Source organism: Podarcis bocagei (assembly GCF_964188305.1).
Source record: "Podarcis bocagei genome assembly, chromosome: 12".
Lineage (NCBI taxonomy): Eukaryota > Metazoa > Chordata > Lepidosauria > Squamata > Lacertidae > Podarcis > Podarcis bocagei.
Window position 1 is genome coordinate 14812885 of NC_138137.1, and position 25619 is coordinate 14838503.

A 25619-nucleotide genomic window follows, 5' to 3' on the forward strand; every position below is an offset into this window, starting at 1 on the left:
TGTGTGAAGTCTAGGCAAGCTCTCTCAGTGTTTGCATTGAAAGAGAAGATGTATATAGATCTTTTTGCAGTTCATTAACCCAACAATCAGGGACACGGGTGGCGCTGTGGGTTAAACCACAGAGCCTAGGGCTTGCCGATCAGAAGGTCGGTGGTTTGAATCCCCGTGACAGGGTGAGCTCCCATTGCTCGGTCCCAGCTCCTAGCAGTTCAAAAGCATGTCAAAGTCCAAGTAGATAAATAGGTACCGCCACGGCGGGAAGGTAAATGGTGTTTCCATGCGCTGCTCTGATTTCGCCAGAAGCGGCTTAGTCATGCTGGCCACATGACCTGGAAAAACTGTCCACAGACAAAAGCTGGCTCCCTCAGCCAGTAAAGAGAGATGAGCGTCACAACCCCAGACTCGTTCGTGACTGGACTTAACTGTCAGGGATCCTTTACCTTTACCTTTTTAACCCAACAATTTCCCATTCTCAGCACCGTTGTGTGCCTCCATGAAGGTAAGTGTAGTTAATATGTTTTGACATCACCACCACAAGACTGGGTGTGTCTTCTCTATGAGATACTCATCTTCTCTGTTAGGGTAAAATACTTGTTTCTGCAGCAGCCGGAGCAGCTTTTAGAGAAAGTAAATTCCAACAGTGTTTTTCCCGCTCCCCCGCCCAGCCCTGACTGGCCCCTATGCAGTGTGTCTCGCCCCCACTCACTGTACTTGGCTGTGGTTGAGCTTGGTAAAAAAGTATGGCAGAAAGTGAGAGGCGATCATGGCACGGTGAGGCCGGTGGGGCCCGGAGCCCCAGTGCCGGGTGAAGGGCGATGAGGATGGGGCGGGGGCGGCCCTTCCTGGCTACCTGGCACTGGAACAAAGTGGCTTCTTGAAGCTCGCCAGCAATGCCATCCTCCCCTGCTGCCTCCCGTGTGATGCACCCTGCCCGGCGCCTCCCATTGGCACCAGCCGGAGGCTGTGTAAAGCCTCAACCTCGCAGCAGGAGGAAGAGGAAGGTGGCTGCTCAGCTGCCCAAGTTGAGCTGAGGACTCGATGCACCGCTCTCGCCTTCTGCCAGCTCTGTGCTGGGGCAACGGCACGCGTGCCCACAGAGAGGGCTCTGAGTGCCCCCTCTGGCAACGCATGCCACAGGTTTGCCACCACTGCCATAAGGCATGGATGGGGAACCTGTGGTCTTCTGGACGCGCAATGCCTATCAGCCCCAGCTAGCATGGCTAATGGCCAGGGAGCTGTAGGGTAACAACATCTGGAAGGCCACAGGTGCCCCATCCCTGCCTATGGTGGGAAAGCAATGCAGCTCCTCGCTCACACTTTCTTCAGCCAACTCTGCTGAAACACCAGGGATGCTCCACCTCCCCTTTACCCTGCTTGGTTTCCAGTTGCTCGGCTGAAGCCTTCCAGCAGCTTACATTGCCAGTTGCCACTTTCCAGTTCTATCCCCCTGGGTTCTCTTTTAGATGGCTTCTCGCTTGGTGTACTTTGGTTCCCATGGCAACTATTGGAAGCTGGCAGCCTACCTCTCTTCTGCTTTCCAGCAAGAACTCACTACTACATCTGGGAAGCCTCATCAGTGCCTGAAGCCAACTCCTAATATCACAATGCTAGCAAGTCTGAGTGCACGCCCCCCCCCCACCATAATTATTTCCATCTCCGTGGGCAAATTTAGCCTCAGTCTATCTTTCTTTTCAAAACCTTACTTCTTGAAATCCTGAATCGCTTGCCTTAGCCAAAGGAACGTGCGTTATTTGATTGTGATTTCAGATACCAACCCTTTCACAAATAGTTATGTGGTAGCAGAACTTAGGCTACAAAGGGATGATCTGCTGGCAGTTTTATTTCAAGAGAACAGGAAGGAATACAAAAGAATGAAGGAACGATGTGTCTTTAAAAACTACAGGAATTCAACAGGTGCAGTGTCTCCCTTCAGAGGAATACAGCTATAGGTAAATCAACACTTGTTGAATTTTGGCACAGTGTCCCTGTCACAGAAAGGGTAATCCAGAAAAGATTTTAAAAAAGAAGCCAGCATGCTTATCTATGATAATGAGAAGAAGTGCTTTGCTGTTAGGGTATGGTACTTTCACTTAATTAGTTGGCAAATGTGTGATATTTGATACTTATACACACTTTTGTTAAAGCAGGAAGATGCTTTAAAATATTATTGTGAAATGGAAGCCTTGGAGATTCTATGGAAGGCTACACACACACACACACACACACACACACACACACACACACACAATTTCCTACCTAGAAGTCCAGTTTCATGTCAAAGAAATCTGTTCAAACTGCTTTGTTCACCTTCAGAAGTTATTCTGGGAGCAGAATGTTTTTGCCGGCCACAGCTTCTTTGTAAAACTGCCATACACACTTCCCAATAGCATATAACCATAGAACGATAACTGAACGAGAGGCACCACCATGGGGTACTTAAGTCAGAGGGACCTGGGTTCAAATCCACTTCTCAGCCAGAAATCCCACAGGGTGATCTCATGCTAACAGCTGCTGTTCTTCATTGTGACCTCAGGGTATTTGTGAGGAGGGAAGGGGCCACAAGTATGCTGCCAAGAGATCTTGGGGGGGGGGGAGGAGCTCAAAATGGCATAAATGAATGACCCCACCCCACGATGGGGTGGAAGGTTCACAGGCTATGATGGACTTGCTTACAAATTTATTGACAGCTGCACGAATTATGATAGCTAGGAAGTGGAAGGGGCAAGCAGAATAGAAAATGGAAGAATGGTATAAAGAGATGTGGGATACAGCTATTAATGATAAATTAATGGGTGCCATTAAGGTAAGACGGGGAACACGCAGGAGAAATGATTTTGAGGAGATATGGAGGGTGTTTGTAGAATGGGGTCAAACCATCGCAGGAGGTGTTGAAATTTTGGGAGGTTGAATAGTTACAATGGAATGATCTCGATGGTGGGGTGCACATTTTTATTCTTATTTATTAATGATTATTACTTTGTCAAAATAAAAAATAAAAATAATGAATAAATAAATAAAAATAAATAAATAAATGACACCCCCACACCCTTTCAGGTGGCAAGACTGTGGGCAAGATGATTATTTCAAGAGTCCTTTGGCAGGGAACTCACTGCCCCTCCTCGTATTAAGTGTCAGGAGCTCGTCCTACACTTGAGTAGGACCCTGGCAGAGACACAGGCCCGACTGGCATGTTCTCTCCCTCCTGGTCTTTCATTTGGGAGCTTCAAAAGCTTTCTTCTCCCCGAACATCACAGCGACCGATGCCAGCAGACACCGGCACACTTAGGGATCCGCAGAGTCTGCACAGTTCCTCAGCAACTCAGCATTTTGGCTAATCTACTTTATTTACATATAAACACACACACGGAGCACTGCAACATGGCTCCCTCTCTCTCTAGCATCAGTCAGCAAAGAGAAAAAGAACAAAGGACAATAATCCCACTTCACAGAACACAGTAACACAAACATCCTATCTCCGTCACTTCCCACTTTGTGGAGCCAAAACATATACCGTCATGTGATAGACAAAAATCCTATGACTGCAATCATGGAGCAGGAATTCTAACATTAAGCACCCCCATCATGAAGTCTTTGGACGTAACACCAGGGGTGAGGGGTCTGGTAAACACCAGAAAGCCTGAAACAGCCATAGCTTTTATTGATACTTATCTAACAGTGTAGTGTTTAGAGTGTTAGACTATGACACACTCTAGTTCAAATCCCCACTTAGTCATGAAGCTCATTGTGTGACCGTGTACCAGTCACGGTCTCTCAGCCTAAATCTACTTCACAGAGATGTGATGGGGATTACATGAGGAGAGAGAGAACCACCTACACCACCCAAAGCTCGGGGGGGGGGGGAGGTACAGTATAAATGCAATAAATAAATGATCAATGTGTGCATGCAGGGTCAATGCATTTCAAGCTTTATGACATACAGAGGAACAATGGCTGCATCTTTGGGGGCAGTTATACGTAATCCTACTTTTAATAACGTGGGTGGCACTGTGGTCTAAACCACTGAGTCTTGGGCTTGCCGATCAGAAGGTCGGAGGTTTGAATCCCTGCGATGGGGTGAGCTCCTGTTGCTCGGTCCCTGCTCCTGCCAACTTTCAGTTCAAAAGCACGTCAAAGTGCAAGTAGATAAATAGGTACCACTGCGGTGGGAAGGTAAACAGCAATTCTGTGCACTGCTCTGGTTCGCCAGAAGCAGTTTAGTCATGCTGGCCACATGACCCAGAAGCTGTACGCCGGCTCCCTCGGCCAGTAAAGTGAGATGAGTGCTGCAATCCCAGAGTCGTCCGCGACTGGATTTAACAGTCAGGGGTCCCTTTACCTTTACTTAATTTTAATAAAGTTTTTGCATGCAAAAGTTTTGGGGCAGTTATACTGCTTTGTTTCCAGTCTGTGCATGCCCTGCAACTTCCCGCTGAAATCCTGTAACTTTTTATATCACAAATGTCCCAGTTTATTCTTTGTCCTACTTCTGTTGAGCTATAGTGCAAGAGTGCTCCTCCAGATAGCAACAATGTGGTAGCATTGAGGAAGCATCACAGAACTAATAAAGCAGAATGATGTGTAACAGCCAGTCCAGCATAAACCCCACACCAATGAACTATTAATGCATCAATTACACGTTGCAGAGTACATACACACACACCACACAGGCAGGAGCCCGTAAGTTTTTCTTTCTACTTAATTTTTCCCTAAGCCCTTCATTCAATATCTTTTGTTTGCATTAACCTATGATTTGCTACTCGCCCCCCCCCCATTGCCCAATATCTCTCCCTTGCAGAGTGCATGCGAGCTAACATCTCACTCTGTTGTCACAGTGCAATTTTTCTTTTACTATCTCATGGGAGCTGAATCCATATCTTTTCCCTTTGATACTTTTAAATAACCTTCAAACTGACTTTAAAATAAGGCACATTATGTTATTTTTCTCCCAGTGCAGCCTTATAAACTCTCTGCGGGTGTGCTGCTAGCATAGTGCTAATGATTTATGTGTAAAAATAAAGGCTGCCCCTCAATTCGATTATGGCTTTTAATTCTTTCCAGGCACGGCCAGTTTGTCATCTCAACTCCAAACATGGTACTTGAAAGCAAGTCCCGTAATGTCAGGGAAATGTACTTCCAATATAACTTACCCTCTGCTGTGCAGCCCAACTGCAGCACAAATGCTAAGGGCCTTTGCTTTCTCATGGGAACAGTTTGTGAATAAGGTGATTCAATGCAACTGCAAACTATTGGACATTCACTCTTTCTGGGAGGGAGAAGGGGGCTGTACTTTTTGCCCCTGCCCCTTCTGTCACATCACTCGGCCCTGTCGCCTTCCACACGTTGGTAGCGGAGTCTGAAGTGGGGAGCCTCTGCTGTGGTGTAGGACAGGGGTCAGCAAACTTTTTCAGCAGGGGGCCAGTCCAGGGGGCTAGCAGGGGGGCCAGACTATATTTTGAAAAAAAAATATAAACGAATTCCTATGCCCCACACATAACCCAGAGATGCATTTTAAATAAAAGGAAATATTCTACTCATGTAAAAACACGTTGATTTCCAGACCGTCTGCAGGCTGGATTTAGAAGGCGACTGGGCCGGATCCGGCCCCCAGGCCTTAGTTTGCCTACCCATGGTGTAGGATCCCTGTGCAAATTACAACCCTGGCCATTTCAACCTGTACAGTTGCTGCAGTTCAGCTGCTCCCTTTTTCTTCTTTTTCTTTATCCCCCTGTTCTGGGACTGTGAATTTCAGACCTGCCCCCAGCTGCCATCTTCTGCTGAAGGACCAGCGAAGGAGCTTGCGAGGAGAAGGGCAGAAAGTTACCCACAACAGCAGTGGTGGTGACTGCTACTGTTGTTGCTGGATGAGCATTGCCCTGGCAGGCAGCAAGCATTGTGCAGGGACAGTGCCGGATTTCCGTATAAGCGAAACAAGCTATAGCTTAGGGCCCACTCTCTTGGGGCCCCCAAAAAAAATTAAAGGGGAAAAACTGGATGTACATTTCCAAAATATTAGATAAAAAACAAATAAAATAAAACCTACATACAGCAACAGTGTTTTGTGTTGTGTGGGCTCCTATGATGTAAGTAATGGGCCCCGCCTGCTAGCCTGCTCTCTCAAATATCACTGGTTTGCTCATTTCTATATATAGGGTGCCTACATTCTGCATGTGCAAATGGCTTTAGATACCTATTAGGTCCATAAATTACCATATAGCATATATTCAACACAAAAAACAATGACAATTTGTTGTTGACAAAGGACAGCTGGACGTATAAAGGGCCCATTACCTTCAGTAGCTTAGGGCCTCATCAAACCTAAATCCGGCCCTGTGGAGGCTGACAACTGGAGGGAAAGGGTCAGGTTCATACCGGGAGTTGTCAGATAAAACACTATATAGCAGCCCTCAGAGAATTTCTGCTTTAGATGCTAGTGTCTGTTACCAAGCCAAAGTGGGATGACTTAACTTAGGCACATGATGATGTCTAATTGGGCTTTTTACAAGCCCTGCCTCTTGCAGCACTGTAAGGTACCGGTATCTTTTGGTCTGTGAAATGAGGGTGCTTCTGTCACCGTGAATGCAGCTGTTTATAGACATTACACATAGCTATGATAGGGAAGGTCACAAGATACAAAAGATTCACATGAACTCGGCTGTGCTCAACAAGTGGTCTGTGTTTACTCTTTCACTGATACTTTATCATGGAATGTGCATAGCACAACCTGTGAAATACTGTACCATTCTATCTGCCACTCAGCAGCCAGGGGTGGGACTGTAGCAAAATGACAGAGCACAGGCTTTGTAGGCAGGTCTCGGGTTCAATCACTGGCATCTCTAGCTAGGGTTGGGAAAGTCCCTGTTTGAAACTCTACTGAACTGCAGCCAGTCTGTGAAGACAATATAACACGCTGAGGTCCAGCGCTGAGGGCCTTCTGGTTGTTCCCTCACTGTGAGAAGCCAAGTTACAGGGAACCAGGCAGAGGGCCTTCTCGGTAGTGGTGCCTGCCCTGTGGAAAGCCCTCCCATCAGATGTCAAGGAAATAAACAACTACCTGACATTCAGAAGACATCTGAAGGCAGCCCTGTTTAGGGAAGTTTTTAATGTGTGACATTTTAGTGTATTTTTTGTCTTTGTTGGAAGCCACCCAGAGTGGCTGGGGAAAGGTCTGTTTTGGTATGTTTATTATCAGGAAGTAAATAAATCTCCTTTTTCTTTCTGCCTCTTTGGGACTGTAAAAACTGGGAGGGGGGAGTAAGAATACATGATCTATATAGTATGATTCATGTAATTCCCCTACCAGCAATTATGTCCGAGAAATTCCGGACATATGGCAACTCTACCTATAGGTCAAGTTCAAAGCTGAAGAAAGAGCATCTAGGGAGGGCAGCATTCTCAGCAGCCACCCCACAAGTCTTTTTCAAAAGAAATGTAAAATCTTTTTTATTTGGGACAGCTTTTGGTGGCCAGGGTGGATTGAGCTTTTAAGTGGGAATATTTTAGATGAATGTTGTCCAGGAATGAGTTCCACATGCCCAGTGAGGCTTTGAGCTTTTGCTTCTTAAACAGCAGAACCTGCTCCCATTTCCATCCATCACACATAAATTTCAAAGGTAGCTTATGTTTTTGGATGGGAGTCTCCTTTTCAAGAAAAAAGTTTTTTAAAGGCCAGAGGGACACAGGTTAAGAAGCCAGAATTCCAACTGGTTCCATAAGCACTGTGTTCCTGTGTGTTCAGTAGAACATATTCCCCTGTTAGTATGCATAGGGGTTCGATCTTAAAGTGGAGAGGGGCAAATCTGTCAGTTATGGTTTCTCTCTCACACACATTCTCATTTTTCCAATCTTAAATCCAGTTCTCCACATTTCTGTAGCAATTTGGGTTTGGGTTGTTCGCTTGTTTTACATTCCTCATTAAGATTAATTAGCACTTTAAGTGCCAATTTCCCTTAATTTAAACATATTTGTTCAGTTTTTACTAATATGTTTGCAAGCAATTTCCTTGATAGAATGCATTGTTATTTTCACTAGTGTACGTGTTATATACACTTCCCCTGATACGTATTTTTGTACAGTACACATTAGTTGATTAGAGAACTGCATCATAAAAGTCTGAGCAGGACGAATTTCAAAGAATAATTGAGTTTGCATATTTGTTCAAGAAGAGTTAAATAGTTTCTCTCTGAAATGAAAACAAACCAAAATTTATCCCCTATCCCTACCTTAAGTTAGCTCATTGGATGCCAGCTATTTTATTTAGCATTTATTTTTACGTTTAGTCTGCTACACACCTAAGGTTAATTGACCCAACCGTGCAGGGGAAAATACGGCATTTTCTTTTATACTGCTGGATCAGTTAGCCTTAGACTAAAAGTAAAAATAAGTATGGATACTTCAATATTTTCCTTGAAGTGAAATGTTGTTAATAAAATTAAGAATGAAAATATCTCCTGTCACCAGGAGTGAAAATTTGACATATCTGGATAATCATGGCAGTCTCTCTTCATCCTCTTCTTATATGCATAAGCAATCAAACTTGCTGTCAACATGAGTCTCTGGAAATGAGATGGGAGACAAATCAAATGATAAGTAATTAAGGACTATTAAGAGGTACGCTGACAGACATGGAAAATTATTTTCAAATAATCCTTTGAATTGTTAATGCATGTTCAGTTCAAACCTCAAGAGACCCTTTTAAAGAGAAGTATACACAAAGCTATCTTGATTGCTTGGAATTGCAGTGACCCAGAAACTCCATCTTGCTCTAAATCAATGACAATTCCCTCAATCATTAGATATCTGAAATTGTTTATGTTGCTCTTTTCTCTATACCCTGAAAAACAAACTTATGGTGCACAGATCAGCTCAGTTCACACTTAATGCTAAGCCAAACCATACATTCATTTGATTACGCAAGTGTGTGGGCTCCGGGAGGAGACTGTGTCTGTTTTGCCCCATCTCTGCTTGTGATGCTATTGCTCTGCACTAAGCCATGATATGTCTTAAGCATATGTGGCACTGGGTCACAAAGATCCGCCCAGCGCCCCCCCCCCGGTTGCCCAGTCCCAGGCGTGCAGGAGAGTGGAGCCCCCCGCCCTCCTGCCTCAGTGTCTTGCTGGCTTGGTCGCCCCCGAACTTGCGGCGCAGAGCCACCTGCAGCAGAACAGCCCACTGCGGCGCTCCAACCAACGGGTGGGCTCTTCCCCGGACTCAACTTTTGGGTCCTGGACTCTAGGCATGGCGCCCCTGATAGCCTGGCGCCTGGGTGCCCCACACCCCTAGCCCCTATGGGTAAGACGGCCCTGGCTTAGTGTGCTGTCTGACCTGGGTTCGTGATTTGACTTCTCCAGACAACCCATGAGTCTGGATTTGGGCAACGCACTAAGCAAAACTGTGGCTTAGTTCACAGCAGTGCAGCAGCAGAAAGACCAGGGGAGGAGTAAAGCAGATGTGATCTCCATTCCAAGGATGTGCACCCTCACATGTTTGTGGTAAGCCAAGGATTAGCATTATGCACAAACCAGGTCAGAAGAACTCCTGGATTCAGTATCATCTATGGATCCTCAGTTGGTATTGGTGGCGAGAGATATGCTTTTTACCAGCTTTGACTGGTTTGCCAGCTGTGGCCTTGTCAAGAGAAAGCAGAGCTCACGCCAGTGACACGTGTTAATTATGTTCATGTTTTAGATTATTGTAATGTGTTCTATGTGGGGCTGCTCTTAATGACACCCAAAAAACTTCAATTGGCAAAGAACGCAGCAGCTAAAACACTTGTACAAATGTTTTATTTCGATCATATTATGCCTGTTCTGTACCAGTCACATCAGCCGTCTTTTCATTTCTGGGTCTAATATAGGGTGTTCGTACTAACCTTGAAAGCCCTAAATCTATGGCAACTAGCCTATAGTGCTGCAGATGTTATTGGACTCCAAATCCCATCGTTCCCATCCTCCATGCCCAGTGGTCGAGGATGAAGGAAAATGTAGTCCAGCAGTATTTTCAGGGCCACAGGTTAGTTTACACCCATATGAATTTCCTGAGTTTGAAGATCAGTATCTGTGGCCTTTCTCTCGAGCCACCAGTAAGGGCTGCCTGATCAGTACCAGCAGAATACTCTTAGGGAAATGTGTTGACCTTGAGGAGAGAGCCTTGGAAACTTGCTCATTCAACATAGAATTGGGGTAATTTTATGGGACTTTAAACATTTGTTTTATCTGCTGCTGCTAATTTGAAATTTTAATACTTTGCTGGTTGTCATATATGGCTGCATAATCATATACAGTGGTGCCTCGCAAGACGAAATTAATTCGTTCCGCAAGTTTTGCCGTCTAGCGAATTTTTCGTCTTGCGAAGCACGGTTTAAACGGCTTAACAAAGTCGCAAGACGTTTTCGTCTTGCGAAGCAAGCCCATAGGGAAATTCGTCTTGCGAGGCAAATCGCGGACGAAAAAACCTTTCGTCTAGCGAGTTTTTTGTCTTGCGAGGCATTCGTCTTGCGAGGTACCACTGTAAGATGAACTTTAAAGAAATCTGTTCAATAGAAGAAATACAGTAACCCCAAATGTAAACCAGAGAACATTTGTTAGTGGATGGTATATACCGTAAATAAGGAAAGAACTGAGTAGACTGTAGTGAGAAAAAAGAGTGTTCTAACTAGCATCTATTGCCCACAAGGGAAAAATAATATTCTGGCCCACCAGCTGCTGTACATGGGATACAGCATTCTGATTTGGGGGGATTGTGTGAGGGAAGAGGAGCTATTATAACCCTCCCTGCCCCATCTTCCAGAATCTAATTCAACCCCTTGTCATAGTCTCAGAAAATTCTCTCCTTATGTCTTTGTTGCTCCAAACATTTGAGGCACTTGATGCCACAGTCTGCTTCCCTGAACACCTCTCATTAAAAACATGCATATTCAGGCAGAACCCTGATCCTGTACTGTGGGGGGAAAGTCCCATTTCTGTTTTAGAACCCACTCTTTGCAACTTGTGTTACAAGGCATGCATACCACCAAGATGAATGATGAATTGCCACAGCATCAGACCCAAGTGCATGTATTAGCCTCCTGACACAATAGCCAGTAACACAGACAAGCATATTAAACTAATAATAATAATAATAATAATAATAATAATAATAATAATAATTTATTTGTACCCTGCCCATCTGGCTGGGCCTCCCCAGCCACTCTGGGCGGCTTCCAACAAAGATGAAAAATACACTAAAATGTCACATATCTGAAGGGCTGCCTTCAGATGTCTTCTGAACAGTGGCGTAGCGTGGGGGGTGCAGGGGGGGCCGGCCGCACCGGGCGCAACATCTGGGGGTTAGGGAAATTCACGGGTTAGGGGGCGCAAATCCACGGGTTAGGGGGCACAAATCCATGGGTTAGGGGGCGCAAATTACTTGCCTTGCCCCGGGTGCTGATAACCCACGCTACGCCACTGCTTCTGAATGTCAGGTAGTTGTTTATCGCTTTGACATCTGATGGGAGGGCGTTCCACAGGGCGGGCGCCACTACCGAGAAGGCCCTCTGCCTGGTTCCCTGTAACTTGGCCTCTCACAGTGAGGGAACCGCCAGAAGGCCCTTGGAGCTGGACCTCAGAACGATGGGGGTGGAGACGCTCCTTCAGATATACTGGACCGAGGCCATTTAGGGCTTTAAAGGTCAGCACCAACACTTTGAATTGTGCTCGGAAATGTACTGGGAGCCAATGTAGGCTGTATGGAAGATATTGCCAGAGTCCTTAGAGAGGAAACATTGTGGTTGCCAATGATTTCCTGTCGGAAAAGGAACTAAGACTAGATTATATTGTCCCTTACTATTGCCCTTACATAGGTCCATCTAAAATAGACACATGTGCCTGTGATAGCCTGAGGCTTGGCAAGCTTCCTGTTCTTTAAAAAAAATAATCAATGTGTCCCTCATACTGCATGGAAATTGCAGATGACATTCTGCCTCTGCTTTAACTGAGTAATAGTAAACTTTCCTACAAATAATTCTCACTTTGAAGCTGCCATACTTCAGGTTCACAGATTACAGGTTTTGGTAGAACCATGTGCCTGTCCTTTTCTGAGTTAAGAAGCGAGATACAAAAGGGGGCAGCCTCTTGCGACAAACAGAAGCTAGGTGGACATCTTAATCTACCTTGTAAATCAAGGTGGGGAATGTGAGGCCTTTCAGATGTTCTTGAACATCATCCCTGACCACTGGCTATCTTGGATGGGAGTTGGGTCACAGGTTCCCCACTCCAAGAATAAATAGGGCATAATAAATGTTGCATTTGGTTAAGGCCACTTGCTAATTCCTTCCAGTTTTGATTATCATAAAACATCAGACACACACCAATAACAGTGTCAGGGTTGAATTTCCCAGATTTGCAGATCAAATGAAAACACAACAGATTTTAATTTCATTTTTAAATTGTTTTCTCCTGCTCTCCTTACTACAGTAACACCAATTGTGGTAATATGGGGGAATCCCAAGATGTTAGCATCAATTGTGAAAACACACTTGCTTATAATTAGGCCAGAGGAATAAACACTACTTGACTACTTCTGAAGTCAGATGTAGCATACTAAGGGTAATAGTTTGTGTTACGGGCAGACCAACAACCAAATCAAATGCTGGATTGTTGAGTTGCTTCCTGTCTCAGTGAGGTGAGTCGTCCTTCCAATTCCCACATCAAGTTCTGTCTCAACCCAGTAATTTATGCTTACAAACAAGGAACACCTATCCAAAAACCCTAACTATTCAGAACAAACATATTTAACACCATTTTATAAGCCAGAGGCAAAGCACAGCTGTATGCTCATGATAATTTTTTTTACAATTATATATACATATCTCTAGGGAACTCAGGTGCTATTTGAAATCCGAGGAGAGAGAGAGAAACCAAGATTGCCAGCCGTTTCCTGGTGTCCGTGCCAGATTCACTGCTGGGAAACCAGTGAAAGAGTGGTGGTGGTTTCCCCCCTATAGTCTATGATTTATGTGTTTGAGAAACATTGACTAATATCTTCCTCAAGACACTCCTTAAAATCAAAAGTGCTGTTCCTTGTTAGGCTGCTTCAATAGCTGTGACAGCTGCTCTTTTATTCATTACTGCAAAAGATAAAAGTAGGAGAGGAGATTTGACTGTGTGGGAGGAAATGCAAATTTTCTGTTTAAAAGACAGATTGGTGTCAGGTGAAAGAGACCAGGAGCAAAATATATTAACCTCTATTTCTGCTCACCAGACTAGGAATAACCATCACCTCTAAAAGCATGCATATGTCCAAAACATACAAGCCTATTTTTCTCTGAGAACGGATGCTTTCTAAATCATTCCTGGCAAATTACAGTCATACCTCATATTATGTTTGCTTCAGGTTGAGCGTTTTCAGGTTGCATCTCACAGTGACCTGGAAGTACCAGAAAGGGTTACTTCCGGGTTTCGCTGCTCGCACATGCGCAGACGCGCAAAATGACGTCACGCACATGCGCAGAATTGACGAATCGTGACCCACGCACACGCGGGTTGCATTCTGATCATGTTGCGAACGGGCCTCCGGGACGGATCCCCGTTCGTAACCAGAGGTACCACTGTACTCATTAAGCATGGCCCTTAGGAGAGCCAGTGTGGTGTAGTGGTTAAGAGTGGTAGTCTCGTAATCTGGTGAACCAGGTTCGCGTCTCTGCTCCTCCACATGCAGCTGCTGGGTGACCTTGGGCTAGTCACACTTCTTTGAAGTCTCTCAGCTCCACTCACCTCACAGAGTGTTTGTTGTGGGGGAGGAAGGGAAAGGAGAATGATAGCCACTTTGAGACTTCTTTGGGTAGTGATAAAGCAGGATATCAAATCCAAACTCTTCTTCTTCTTCCTTAATATTGTCCTCCACATCAGCCAGTTCAGGAATCTCAAAATGTGTATGCAGGTCCAGTTAGTTTGTATCTAGCTTTTAGAATAGAATGGAGCAAAATTCATTTGAGAATGGTCTTATATGCATTGGGGTCCTTTGGTATGTATGCTGAAGCATTGTTCTTCTGCAGTCAGCTCGAATCAAAATGATAACTGTGGTACCTCACAGTATTTCATGTAGTATTACATTCCATATTACAACCCCACAATTGAGATGTGAATCCGCTTCTGGTCAAAACGTCTTCCGTTAGTGAAGGCTTCCCTATTTGTTGTGCTTTAAAAAAGATCCTGCTTCTCCCAAAATTATTGAAAGTGTCTTTTTAATTAAGCATTTCCTCAGGTGGTTTCCTCCTACCCACTTGCATTTGGCCTGCAAATGATTCATTTCCGGAACTCAAATCACACTGTTTCCCAGCTGTCTTTTTTTTTGGGGGGGGGAGGGATTAGGGAGTTAAGCACAATTGCAGGAACTTTAAAATTATTTTATTTTATTTATTTTCAAAAGAAATGTGATGAATGCAGGAGAGCATTAAGAAGTAGCAAAAGATGCAGGAAAGAATGTAGCAAGAAAAGAGGAGGCAATGATTAAAAGGTGTACAGAGGAAGGTGGTCCAATTAGCAAAGGGGCTATTATGGTCTATATTGCCGCTGCCGCCCTAGCTTAATTTGCAAGTCTGCTGAAAATAATAATAATAATAAAAATAAATGTTATTTATATCCCGCCCTCCCCAGCCGAAGCCGGGCTCAGGGCGGCTAACAACAATAAAACAGTACAACAGTAAAACACAACACTCTAAAATCATTCATTATAAAATTAATTCATAATAAGTCCCTGGAATCCAAAAGGAAATATCATTTGTGCAGCCACTGTGGCTGCTTCTAGCGTCAGTACTGGTGGCATCAAGGCACACTGGATCCTGCATTGCAGTGGTGGATATACTCAGTTAAACGTATTATAGGTAGTTTGATCTTAGTGGATATGCATGAAACCCAAATATAGCAATGAAAATACAATTGTGTGTGTACTGCTATATTTGCATAAAAACTGATTTTGGTTTTGTTTTAATCCCAGGTGTTGAAAAGCTATGGGGGATGCACAACACAGGACATGGAATAACAATGCAACCAGCAAACACAAGGAAAAACAAATCAGAAAGCCGAGTCAACACCCATCACAACACCAGCTGCCTCATGGACCATTCTTCTGCCAATACGCACAGGTTAGACTGATGCTGCAATTTTGTTTAAATCAGAATAATTGCCACAAACCTGGTCTTTAGAAAGATGGGAGGACAACTTGACTAATCAATTGGCAGTAACATATTGATTTTTATCTTTCGCTAAATTACATTTGTCTCTAAACAGTGTACATGAAACTCAATACAATGAGAATAAGATTGAGTTAAAACTATGACATCAGAATTCAGTTAAAATACTGGCTGGAATAAACAGTAGGCACCAGAAGTACAGCTGAAGGCAATACTGAATGCACGGCTCCTGCTGGGTATGAGCTGTGCATGCCAGCCATGGATAATACAAACTAACTAAATAAACAAATGTCACCTCCAGCCTATATTAACTGGGTTTTTATAGGAATGTAGAAACAACTTAAAATGCCCACCATTTTAATCCAAGGTGTTGTAAATTAGCACCACTAATAAGAACAAGTGAATCATGCACTTTGGGGTGGGGTAAGAGAGAAATGAAAATGTAGTTGCCAGATTATTTGTTTTTTGCTAGATGCTGAAGTTAGATTATTATTTTTCTTAAAGTTACTGATTCACCTATACAAGCTTGCATATATCAAGCCCACTCTGGTGTGCTTGCCTGTCAGGTCCCCCATGACAGACACCCATCTACAGCCCTCATTTTGAAATTTGTATTACCCTACTTGGAAATAATAATAATCCCTTCAGACATCTGTCCTGACGTTAGCTAGGTGCAACACCCAAAATCCTTTGATAAGGATTTCTGAGCGGCTTAATTTTTTAACACCTGATGGAACAGAGACATATTATACAGAGCATAGGTTCTTCCGCATTTTAGGAAAATACAGCCATCTTGTGGCCAAAATTAAAGTTTCGATTCAGTGGCATAGAGCATGTTTTCCAGGGGAAAGCTGTGGGGGAAAATGCAAAATGGCTTGGGCGCATGCCTAGAAAGCACAGAAGTGTGGACAAGCCCTGTTTTTGCCTGCTAGAATGTATCCTTGAAATGGATGTTGGGGTTAAGGCAGATAGCACAATGGGAATGTTGACCCAGCATGCAGCAACTGCAGCAAAAAGAGGAATTGTTTGGGACTATTAGGAAAGGGCTTGAAAACAAAGCTGTTGCTATCACCAATCTATGGTGCAACCACACCTGGAATACAGTGTACAGCTCTGGTTGCAGTATCTAAAAAAAGGGTACTATAGAACTAGAAAGGGGGCAGAAAGGGGCAGCCGAAATTTTTAGGGATCCAGAGTGCCTTCCAGTTGTGAAAAAACTAAAGGAAGGAAGGAGAGACCTCTCTTTTTAAAACCAGACAGCTGCAGATGACTTCATTTGCAGGAGGCAGCCCCAATTCTGCTTGCATTCATTAAAATATATGTAAGTAATACTTAGGGACACGGGTGGCGCTGTGGGTTAAACCACAGAGCCTAGGACTTGCTGATCAGAAAGTCAGCGGTTCTAATCCCCGTGACAGGGTGAGCTCCCGTTGCTCGGTCCCTGCTCCTGCCAACCTAGCAGTTCAAAAGCACATCAAAGTGCAAGTAGATAAATAGGTACTGCTCCGGCGGGAAGGTAAACGGCGTTTCCATGCGCTGCTCTGGTTCGCCAGAAGTGGCTTAGTCATGCTGGCGACATGACCCGGAAGCTGTCTGTGGACAAACGCCAGCTCCCTCGGCCAATAAAGCGAGATGAGCACCACAACCCCAGTGTTGGTCACGACTGGACCTAATGGTCAGGGGTCACTTTACCTTTAAGTAATAGTTGTTGTTCAACTGTTGCCAGCCTGACAAGGAAATAAATATATTGCCAGCCTGACAATATGCATGGTTTCTACCATAAACTGCTAAGACGGTATACAAATGTAATATAATAAACAAATAATTTTTTTTTAACAAAGAGACTAGCACAACTTCTTTCAAAGTCTCATTTCCTACTACACAACCTCATGACAGATAGGAAAACCAAAGCCTCAAAGTGGCCTGGGAGATGACATCCAGACTATAAACCCCAATCCAAATCCTATAAATGTAATAGGGATTGGGGCGGACTCCTGTCTCTTCCGTCAGCGGCCCATGCCCGGTTATTATTAATTAATAATAATAATAATTAATAATAATAATGTGTTCCTCCTCCCGTTTCTTCATGCAGCAAATAATAACAGCACCTTTATTATTGTTATTATTATTACTACATTCCTCGCTTTGTTTCTTCATGCAGCAAATAACTATTATTATTATTATTATTATTATTATTATTATTATTATTATTATTATTATTTTGTTCCCCGCCCTGTTTTTTCGTGCTCTGAGAGAGGCCGACTGGGAGCAGCAAATAATAATAACAGCAACTATTATTATTATTATTATTTTGTCCGTCCCCCCCGTTTCTTCGTGTTCTGAGAGAAGCCGTCTGGGATCTGCAAATAATAGCAATTATTATTATTATTATTATTATTATTATTATTATTATTATTATTATTATTATTATTATTATTATTATTATTATTATTATGTTCCCCGCCCCGTTTCTTTGTGTTCTATGAGAGGCCGTCTAGGAGCAGCAAATTATTATTATTATTATTATTATTTTGTTCCCCGCCCCTGAGAGAGGCCGTCTGAGAGCGGCAAGCGCCTGGCTTCCCGACGAGGCCGCAGGAGGGCCAGCAGCGTCCAAGCGCCGGCCTCCGGCTCCGCCGGCTCCTCCTTTTCCCTCCCCGCCAGGATGTGAGCTCAGCGGCCGCGCCGCCTCCTTCCTCTTGTGTAATGCGTACCGGTTTCCCGTACGGCGGCGGCCGAGGAGCCGAGAGCGCTGGGGGCAAGCGCGGCCCTGGCCTCCCGGGACTCCCCGGGGCCAGCTGAGGAGAGGCGGTGAGTCGCCGTTGGCGCGGCGGGAAGGCTCGCGCTCTCCCCCTCACGCCTCGCTTCAGGCGGCGGGAAAGCGCCTGAGGTAAAAGGGCGCGAGGAGGACCCCCACGCCGCCCCTGTTGGGAGGAGGGACTTCGCTTTTGAGGGGTCCCCAGCGCCATGGCGGACCCCCTTTTATTGGGGGACCCTTCGTGAAGCCTTTCCTTTCTCTCCCCCGAAACTGCAAAGGGACGTTAAGGAGCAGGGAGTGGTGTTTTCTGAGGGGGGGAGAACGGACGGGCTGACTGACGGGCTCATTCATGGCCGACCGCTGGGCATGGAAAATAGAAATGTTGACCAGGGTGATGGTGCCTTGGCTTCGTCGACTTGAATCCGAGACGCCACAGAGCGGGGTTTCCCAAACTTGGGTCGCCGGCTGTTTTTTTTCTTTAGGACTACAACTCCCATCATCCCTGGACTACTGGTCCTGCTAGCTGAGGATGATGGGAGTTGTAGTCCAAAAACAGTTTGGGAAACTGCTCCAGAAGAGAGAGAGTACGTGTGTGTGTGTGTGTGTGTGTGTGTGTGTGTGTGTACAGTGCTCCCCCCCAAAAAAAAAAATGTTTAGGGCTACTCTTATTTTGACTTGAGAAAAATTACCATTTTATACTTCAAATTGGGAAAAATAAATAAATGGACAAAAGTACTGCACAAAGATTCACAAAATGTTTAGGGGTATGCGTCCCCTCAGAGAAAAGTGCGCTCTCTCTCTCTCTCTCTCTCTCTGTGTGTGTGTGTGTGTGTACACACACACACACACACACACACACACGGTGAGTCCTTTAAAAGAGGCCCCGTGGATACAGAGTACACACATTCCATGGGGTCTCTTTTAAAAGACTCACCCTGTATATGTGTGTATAATAAAATGTGTGTGTGTATAATAAGATCTTCCAAGATGAATCTTAGAAGGAAACGGAAGGAAGAGGTGTAAAGTTAAAAGGCAGGAGAAGTGTGAAATGCTGTGGTAGAAATTGGCCATGGCTTGCCGTGGGAATGTTTCTAGAAGGCTGCTTGGGAAAGCGGTGCCTTTGCACAGCCTGGTCCTTCCAAATATTTTTAGACTGACTACAATTCCCATCAGCCCCAGCGAGCATGGCTCCATGGTCAGGTGCGATGGGAATTGTAGTCCAGCAGTGTCTTGGTTTGGAAAAGGCTGCCCTGTTAAATATTCTGTGTTAAGGGAAATGGAAGCCTTTGGGTTATTAAATGCTGTGATCTCAGACACGTTGTGAAAAATGGGAACGTACGGGGACATAACAGCCTCAGGTGACTCGAGGGGTCAGTGCGTCTGGCGTTTTGAGGTTGGTGTTTTGAGCCCATCCAGGGATGACTGCAGACAGGATCACTGCATTGCAGGGGGTTGGACTAGATGACCCTCAGGGTCCCTTCCAACTCTGCAGTCCTTTGACCCACCTAGTCCAGCATCCTGTTCTTTCAGTGGCCAACCAGAGTCCTATAAGAAGCCCAAGAGCAGGATCTGAGTGCAACAGCACTACAGTGGTGCCTCGCAAGACGAAAAGAATCCGTTCTGTGATTCTCTTCGTCTAGTGGTTTTTTCATCTTGCGAAGCAAGCCCATTGACGGATTAGCGGATTAGCGCTATTAGCGGCCTTTAGCGGCTTATCGGATCAGCTGATTAGCGGCTTAGCGGCTTAGAAAAAGGGGGGGAAGGGAAAAAAACCCGCAGGAACTCGCAAGACATTTTCGTCTTGCGAAGCAAGCCCATAGGAAGCACCTCCAAAACTGAAAACTCTTTCGTCTAGCGAGTTTTCCGTCTTGCGAGGCATTCGTCTTGCGGGGCACCACTGTATTCCCACTTGTGATTTCCAGCAACTGGGCTCTACATCGACTTGCCGTCCCATTCTGCACTTTCTAATTGATATTTTAAATCAAATTGGTACATATGTGGACTCAGTTTAATAACATTAATAAAACAAGACATTAACATACAAATTATTATTTATAAAATATTTCAGATAGAGCCACTTAATAGTAATTTGTGTGTTTCAAAATGAAATCCTGCATTGTGTGTCGTTTGTGAAGAGCAGTGCAGTTGAGATTAATCAAATCGTTCTCTTGTCTTTTTTAGGCAGAGTTGTGACGAAGAACTAAAGGTCTGCCATGGGGAACCAGCTGGCTGGAATTGCCCCTTCTCAGATCCTCTCCGTTGACAGCTATTTCTCAGACATCCATGACTTTGAATATGACAAAAGCTTGGGCAGTACTCGGTTTTTTAAAGTTGCCCGAGCCAAGCACAGAGAAGGTCTGGTGGTCGTCAAGGTGTTTGCCATTCAAGATCCAACTTTACCGTTAACTAGTTACAAGCAGGAGCTGGAGGAGCTGAAAATAAGGTTGAATTCTGCGCAAAACTGTCTTCCCTTCCAGAAGGCCACATTATCTGAAAAAGCAGCCATGCTTTTCAGGCAGTATGTACGAGATAATCTCTATGACCGTATTAGTACTCGTCCGTTCCTGAACAACATTGAGAAACGGTGGATAGCCTTCCAGATCTTGACTGCAGTGGACCAAGCACACAGGTCTGGGGTCCGTCACGGAGACATCAAAACTGAAAATGTCATGGTGACCAGCTGGAACTGGGTCCTTCTAACAGATTTTGCTAGTTTTAAACCAACCTACCTTCCTGAAGACAACCCTGCTGATTTCAATTATTTCTTTGATACGTCAAGAAGGAGGACTTGCTACATTGCTCCAGAGCGCTTTGTTGATGGCAGCATATTTGCAACGGAACTGGAGAATATGAGAGATCCTTCCACTCCCCTGGTGGACTTGGCTAACAGTAATCAACGAAGCAGGGGGGAACTAAAGCGTGCAATGGACATCTTTTCTGCAGGTACTTTAAAGTGATCAATTAAACAATATGCATAAGCTGTGCCTTCATAGAAAGTGTTGCTTTCTGATTTCTGGGGGCGAGTGGGGAACTTAGTGCAATCTTGTGATAACTAAAACCACCAGCCTTTTCTAGATATAATGTATGAGATACAGTATAGAACTACAGTGGTACTTTGGTTCTCAGACTTAATCTGTTCTGGCAGTCCGTCCCCAAACCAAGGCGTGTTTTCCCATAGAAAGTAATGCAAAATGGATCAATCCATTCCAGTTTTTTAAAAGCAACCCTTAAAACAGCAATTTAATAAGAGTTTTACCATCTTACGAGACCATTGATCCATAAAATGAAAGCAATAAACAATGTACTTCAGTCACACAATCAATCAGTAGCTGAACTGGGTTCCACACAGTCAGAAAAACAAACAAAAAGAGCCGCAAAAACAAAAATGCAAAATAAATAGCAAAAACAGACAGACCTCAGTGTAACATTCAAAACGGAAGTGTGGCACTCAAAAGGGAAGTGGCGCTCAAAATGGAAGTGTAACACTCAAAACCGAATTGTGGCACTCAAAACCGAATTGTGGCACTCAAATCGGAAGGGTAACACTCAAAACGGAGCAAATTTGGCTTCCGAAAAATGTTTGCAAACGGAACACTTACTTCCAGGTTTGCAGTGTTTGGGTTCCACGTTGTTTGAGTACCAAGGTGTTTGAGAACCAAGTTACCACTGTACATACAGGTTTTACTTCACAGTCACATTAGTCTGCATGATAATTCTTAGCATTCCTTGTGAATCCTCAAGTCTTCCTGTGATTAGCAAAGTATAATGTTTAGCAGGAGGCTTGCAAACAATTAAGCTCCACGTTTGTCCAGCTAAAGTATATATAGAAAAATAACATATAGTACATCTCTCCTGTAATCATACCACTTCAGAATGTAATGGGAAAATGCATCGTTGAAAGCTCCGTGTAAAAATCGAAATAAAATCATTGCACATAGAAAACTAGCAAGTAAATATGAAGGGTCCTAGCTTAGCCTTCTCCCCAGTACGCTAGTTTTTCCCATTTAGAATGATGTTGTTGTTTGTTTGCTTCCTTGTATTTTTAAAAACAAACAAACAAGCATGCCATTCTCTCATCTGCGTTCTGAAATGGTACTGTCCCAGGAGACATACCGTATTTTGCGCCCCATAGGACGCACCGGCCCATAGGATGCACCTAGTTTTTTTGGGGGGAAATAAAGAAAAAAAAATTATTTCCCCCGGCTCCCGATGCCCGTGCAGAGCTGCGCTGAGTCCGGGACTGCAGGCAGCTCTGCGCAACCCTCGGAGCTGGTCTCCCGAGGGTTGCGCAGAGCTTCCTGAAGCCTGGAGAGTGACCCCTCTCGCTCTCCAGGCTTCAGCGAAAGCCTGCATTCGCCCCAAAGGACACACTTTTCCCCCTCCAAAAATGAAGGGGAAATGAAGGGCGAAAAATACGGTACTCTAATTTCTGTAGTTGCGAAGTACACTGAATAACAGTAGCATCTCTGTATTTTAATGGTGATTCATACTGGGCTAATTTCTATGCCTCTGAGGGTGCTTCCAGATGTGGGCTTAATATTACAAAAAGGCTATTGAGACATTGCAAATAGGGCATTGTAACTTGCTGGATTTTCCCTTTTCTGGAAAATCCTGATTAAAGGTGGGGGGAGGAAATATGGAGCGGTAGTTTGATATCAATAGCATTGTATCGAATGCATAATGAACACCATTCCCCCATAAACACCTGTCTGGAAGCAATCTGAAAGCACTTCCTGGTGTCAAATCCATGTGGCTACATTTGTTCCACTGGGGTCTCTGCATTAAGCCTGTGGGTTGTAGTGGGAGGATTGGTCACATGAGTTAGCCCCAGATACATTAGTGAAATTGTAAAACATGCTCACAAGAAACCTTATAATTTCATGATCCACAATTTTTTTTTGTTGGCATCAATGTCTTCTTACTATTTAGAGGCCAGACATCTTGCCCTGGTGCTGACAGTTAATTTGCACTTCTGTCATTCTTCCTAAGTGATGTGAATCTACATGCAGGTTTGGGGGCTTCATCATGTTGGGCAGCCCTTGATTGTGTCTGCTTCAGGAAGCAATGGTACTTACCTTGGTTGAGAAATCCTACAGTCAATTGAAGGACATAGAAACTAACTCCAGGCACATCTAGAGAAGAACAGCTTATTTTCATGCTTTCTTTCCTTTTTCAATAAACAGTATTTGGTGGGAGCTTTTCTGCCTAGCTGTCAGTGTATGATGTGGGTTCATATTGTGTTCTGAATGCAGTCAACTGGTAGCATATAGTCTCGCTCATTCAATAGCAGGAAATATGGATGCCAACAGGTGCTGAATGCTCCTTTTCTCCAGGCTGTAAAGGTTAATCTACAATTTTGAACTCCACATGGGGTTCTGTCTACATTGCAGCCCTAGTCATATTGTTTTGGGCCACTGATCATCTCTTGTGGATGTGTGGGTGTGTAAAACATCTTCAGGCCTGCACGTATCCTTACTGGTTCTCAGTGATGGTTTCCAAGATCATTTGAACACCAGAGGGGGGGGGGAAAGGATGTGGTTGATATGCTTTTCCCACCCCACCCCCAATTTGATGGAGTTTCTATTTCTTTTAAAAGAAATAGAATGCCCTCCCATCAGATGTTAAGGAGACATTTAGGAAACATCTGAGGGAAGCCCTGTATAGGGAAGCTTTTTAAGATTTAATGTTTTACTATGTTTTTATATATGCTGGAAGCTGCCCAGAGTGGCTGTGGCAACACAGTAAGATGGGCAAGGTACTACTACAGTGGTACTTTGGGTTACATACGCTTCAGGTTACAGACTCCACTAACCCAGAAATAGTACCTCGGGTTAAGAATTTTGCTTCAGGATGAGAACAGAAATCGTGCTCTGGCGGCAGCGGGAGGCCCCATTAGCTAAAGTGGTGCTTCAGGTTAAGAACAGTTTCAGGTTAAGAACGGACCTCCAGAACGAATTAAGTTCTTAACCCGAGGTACCACTGTACTACTAATTTACTATTATTATTATTAGTGGTAGTATTTATTATAGCAATAGAGTTAGAAAAAGCAAGTTCCTGTGCTGCAAGCTGAAGTCTTCATCAGCCTCCTGATGTCAGTTTTTGGAGTGCAGGATTATGGTTCTATATTGGTAACTAGAGCACTGAGGGCTGGAAGTTGAACGAACTATAGAGGTGGAGAGAAGTGATGTCTTCTTAAATGCTCGAACTTGAAAAGGAATGTGTGGCCAATTGGAAAGTGACATCATCTCCATCTTTTATAGTCTTTGGTTATGAGCAGGCGAAACAAGAGATGTCTACCAAATAATTCTCAGGAAGCTGTTCTGTATTTTCCAGGTTGCGTAATAGCTGAGCTCTTTACAGAAGGTGTACCTCTGTTTGACTTGTCACAGCTTTTGGCGTATAGAAATGGCCTCTTTTCCCCTGAACAAGTCCTGAATAAAATTGAAGACCGGAGTATTAGAGAACTGGTAACTAATTCCATTCTATTTACAGTGGCTTATTGCATTTTCCATACCTACTTTAATAATAAAGCATTGCCTTCACCTTGCTCTTTTTGCTCTCTTTTATCTGAAGGTTACCCAGATGATCCACTGTGAACCAGAAAAACGTTTAGCAGCTGAAGACTACTTGAAACAACAACGAAACAACGCATTTCCTGAAATATTTTATACTTTCCTCCAGCCTTACATGGCACAGTTTGCCAAGGAAACCTTTGTATCTGCAGATGAGCGCATTCTCGTTATACGTAAAGATCTGGACAACATTATCCATAATCTCTGTGGGCATGACCAAACTGAAAAAGCTGAAGGAGAGACAAAGGAAAATGGGCTGGTCATTTTGGTGTCGGTGATAACGTCCTGCCTTCAGACCCTCAAATACTGTGATTCAAAGCTGGCTGCTTTGGAACTGATTCTCCAGTTGGCACCCAGGTTAAGTGTGGAAATTCTGTTGGATCGTATCACGCCTTATCTCTTGCATTTCAGCAATGACTCTGTGCCCAGAGTAAGGGCAGAAGCCGTTAGGACACTCACTAAAGTTCTTGCTCTGGTCAAAGAAGTACCACGTAATGATATCAATATCTACCCAGAGTACATCTTGCCAGGTATTGCACATTTGGCCCAAGATGAAGCCACTATTGTCCGACTGGCTTATGCTGGTAAGAGGGGAGATGGGGGGCTTTGGGGAAGGTTTTCTTTGATGTCATTGCATTTCTTTTTTAAAATCACAACTGGAATAAAGAGGGAAGTGTCTGCAAATGTAGATTTTTATTTAGTGCTGAATTTATTTTTCCTTGTATGAGAATTTGGGGGATAAAAAAAAAAGGAATTATCAGAATGACCTGTTGTGTCTAAATTAAATAAATAGGCCAGAATGTCAATGGCAAGAACATGTTTGGGTCCTACCATCTGCCTGTCTCACTGCTCTAAAAATAACAAACCAACCAGGAGTGTGCCCTGCTACTTGTGCTTCTGATACAAGTATGCCAGAATGATCATTAGTTTCTTTGGATCTGAAACAAGTTTGTCTAGTCCTGCATTCTGTTTTTGCCAGTAGACAGTGAGGGGTCTCTTGGAGCTCACACACAGAATGTGATGGTCGTGCCGAGGTCCATATGACACAGACATGAAATGGGCATCATTGGTGGCTCTTGCCCATGCCCTGCCTCCAAAAAACTGGTAAAGGAAGCAATTTCTC

The 25619-nt window shown here is 44.2% G+C and overlaps 2 protein-coding genes across 3 annotated transcripts in view; one reads left to right on the forward strand and one right to left on the reverse strand.

Annotated features, from left to right (window-relative positions):
• Positions 1-1387, reverse strand: part of ATP2C1 (ATPase secretory pathway Ca2+ transporting 1) — a 77322-nt gene extending 75935 nt beyond the window's left edge. Inside the window, exon 1 of the mRNA XM_081164421.1 lies at positions 1370-1387. The gene's annotated coding sequence lies outside the window, so the exon portion shown is untranslated. The remainder of the gene's footprint in view (positions 1-1369) is intronic.
• Positions 1388-17862: 16475 nt separating this feature from the next.
• The window catches only part of PIK3R4 (phosphoinositide-3-kinase regulatory subunit 4), a 29466-nt gene continuing 21709 nt past the window's right edge, over positions 17863-25619 (forward strand). The window contains exons 1-4 of one of the 2 annotated variants that reach the window (XM_081164328.1): positions 17863-17977; positions 20106-20867; positions 24258-24391; positions 24498-25080. In XM_081164328.1, coding sequence (XP_081020454.1) covers positions 20138-20867; positions 24258-24391; positions 24498-25080 — 1447 coding nt within the window. In that variant the 5' untranslated portion in view covers positions 17863-17977; positions 20106-20137. Of the gene's footprint in view, positions 18057-20105; positions 20868-24257; positions 24392-24497; positions 25081-25619 lie in introns of both variants that reach the window. The other variant, XM_081164329.1, reaches the window with a different exon arrangement.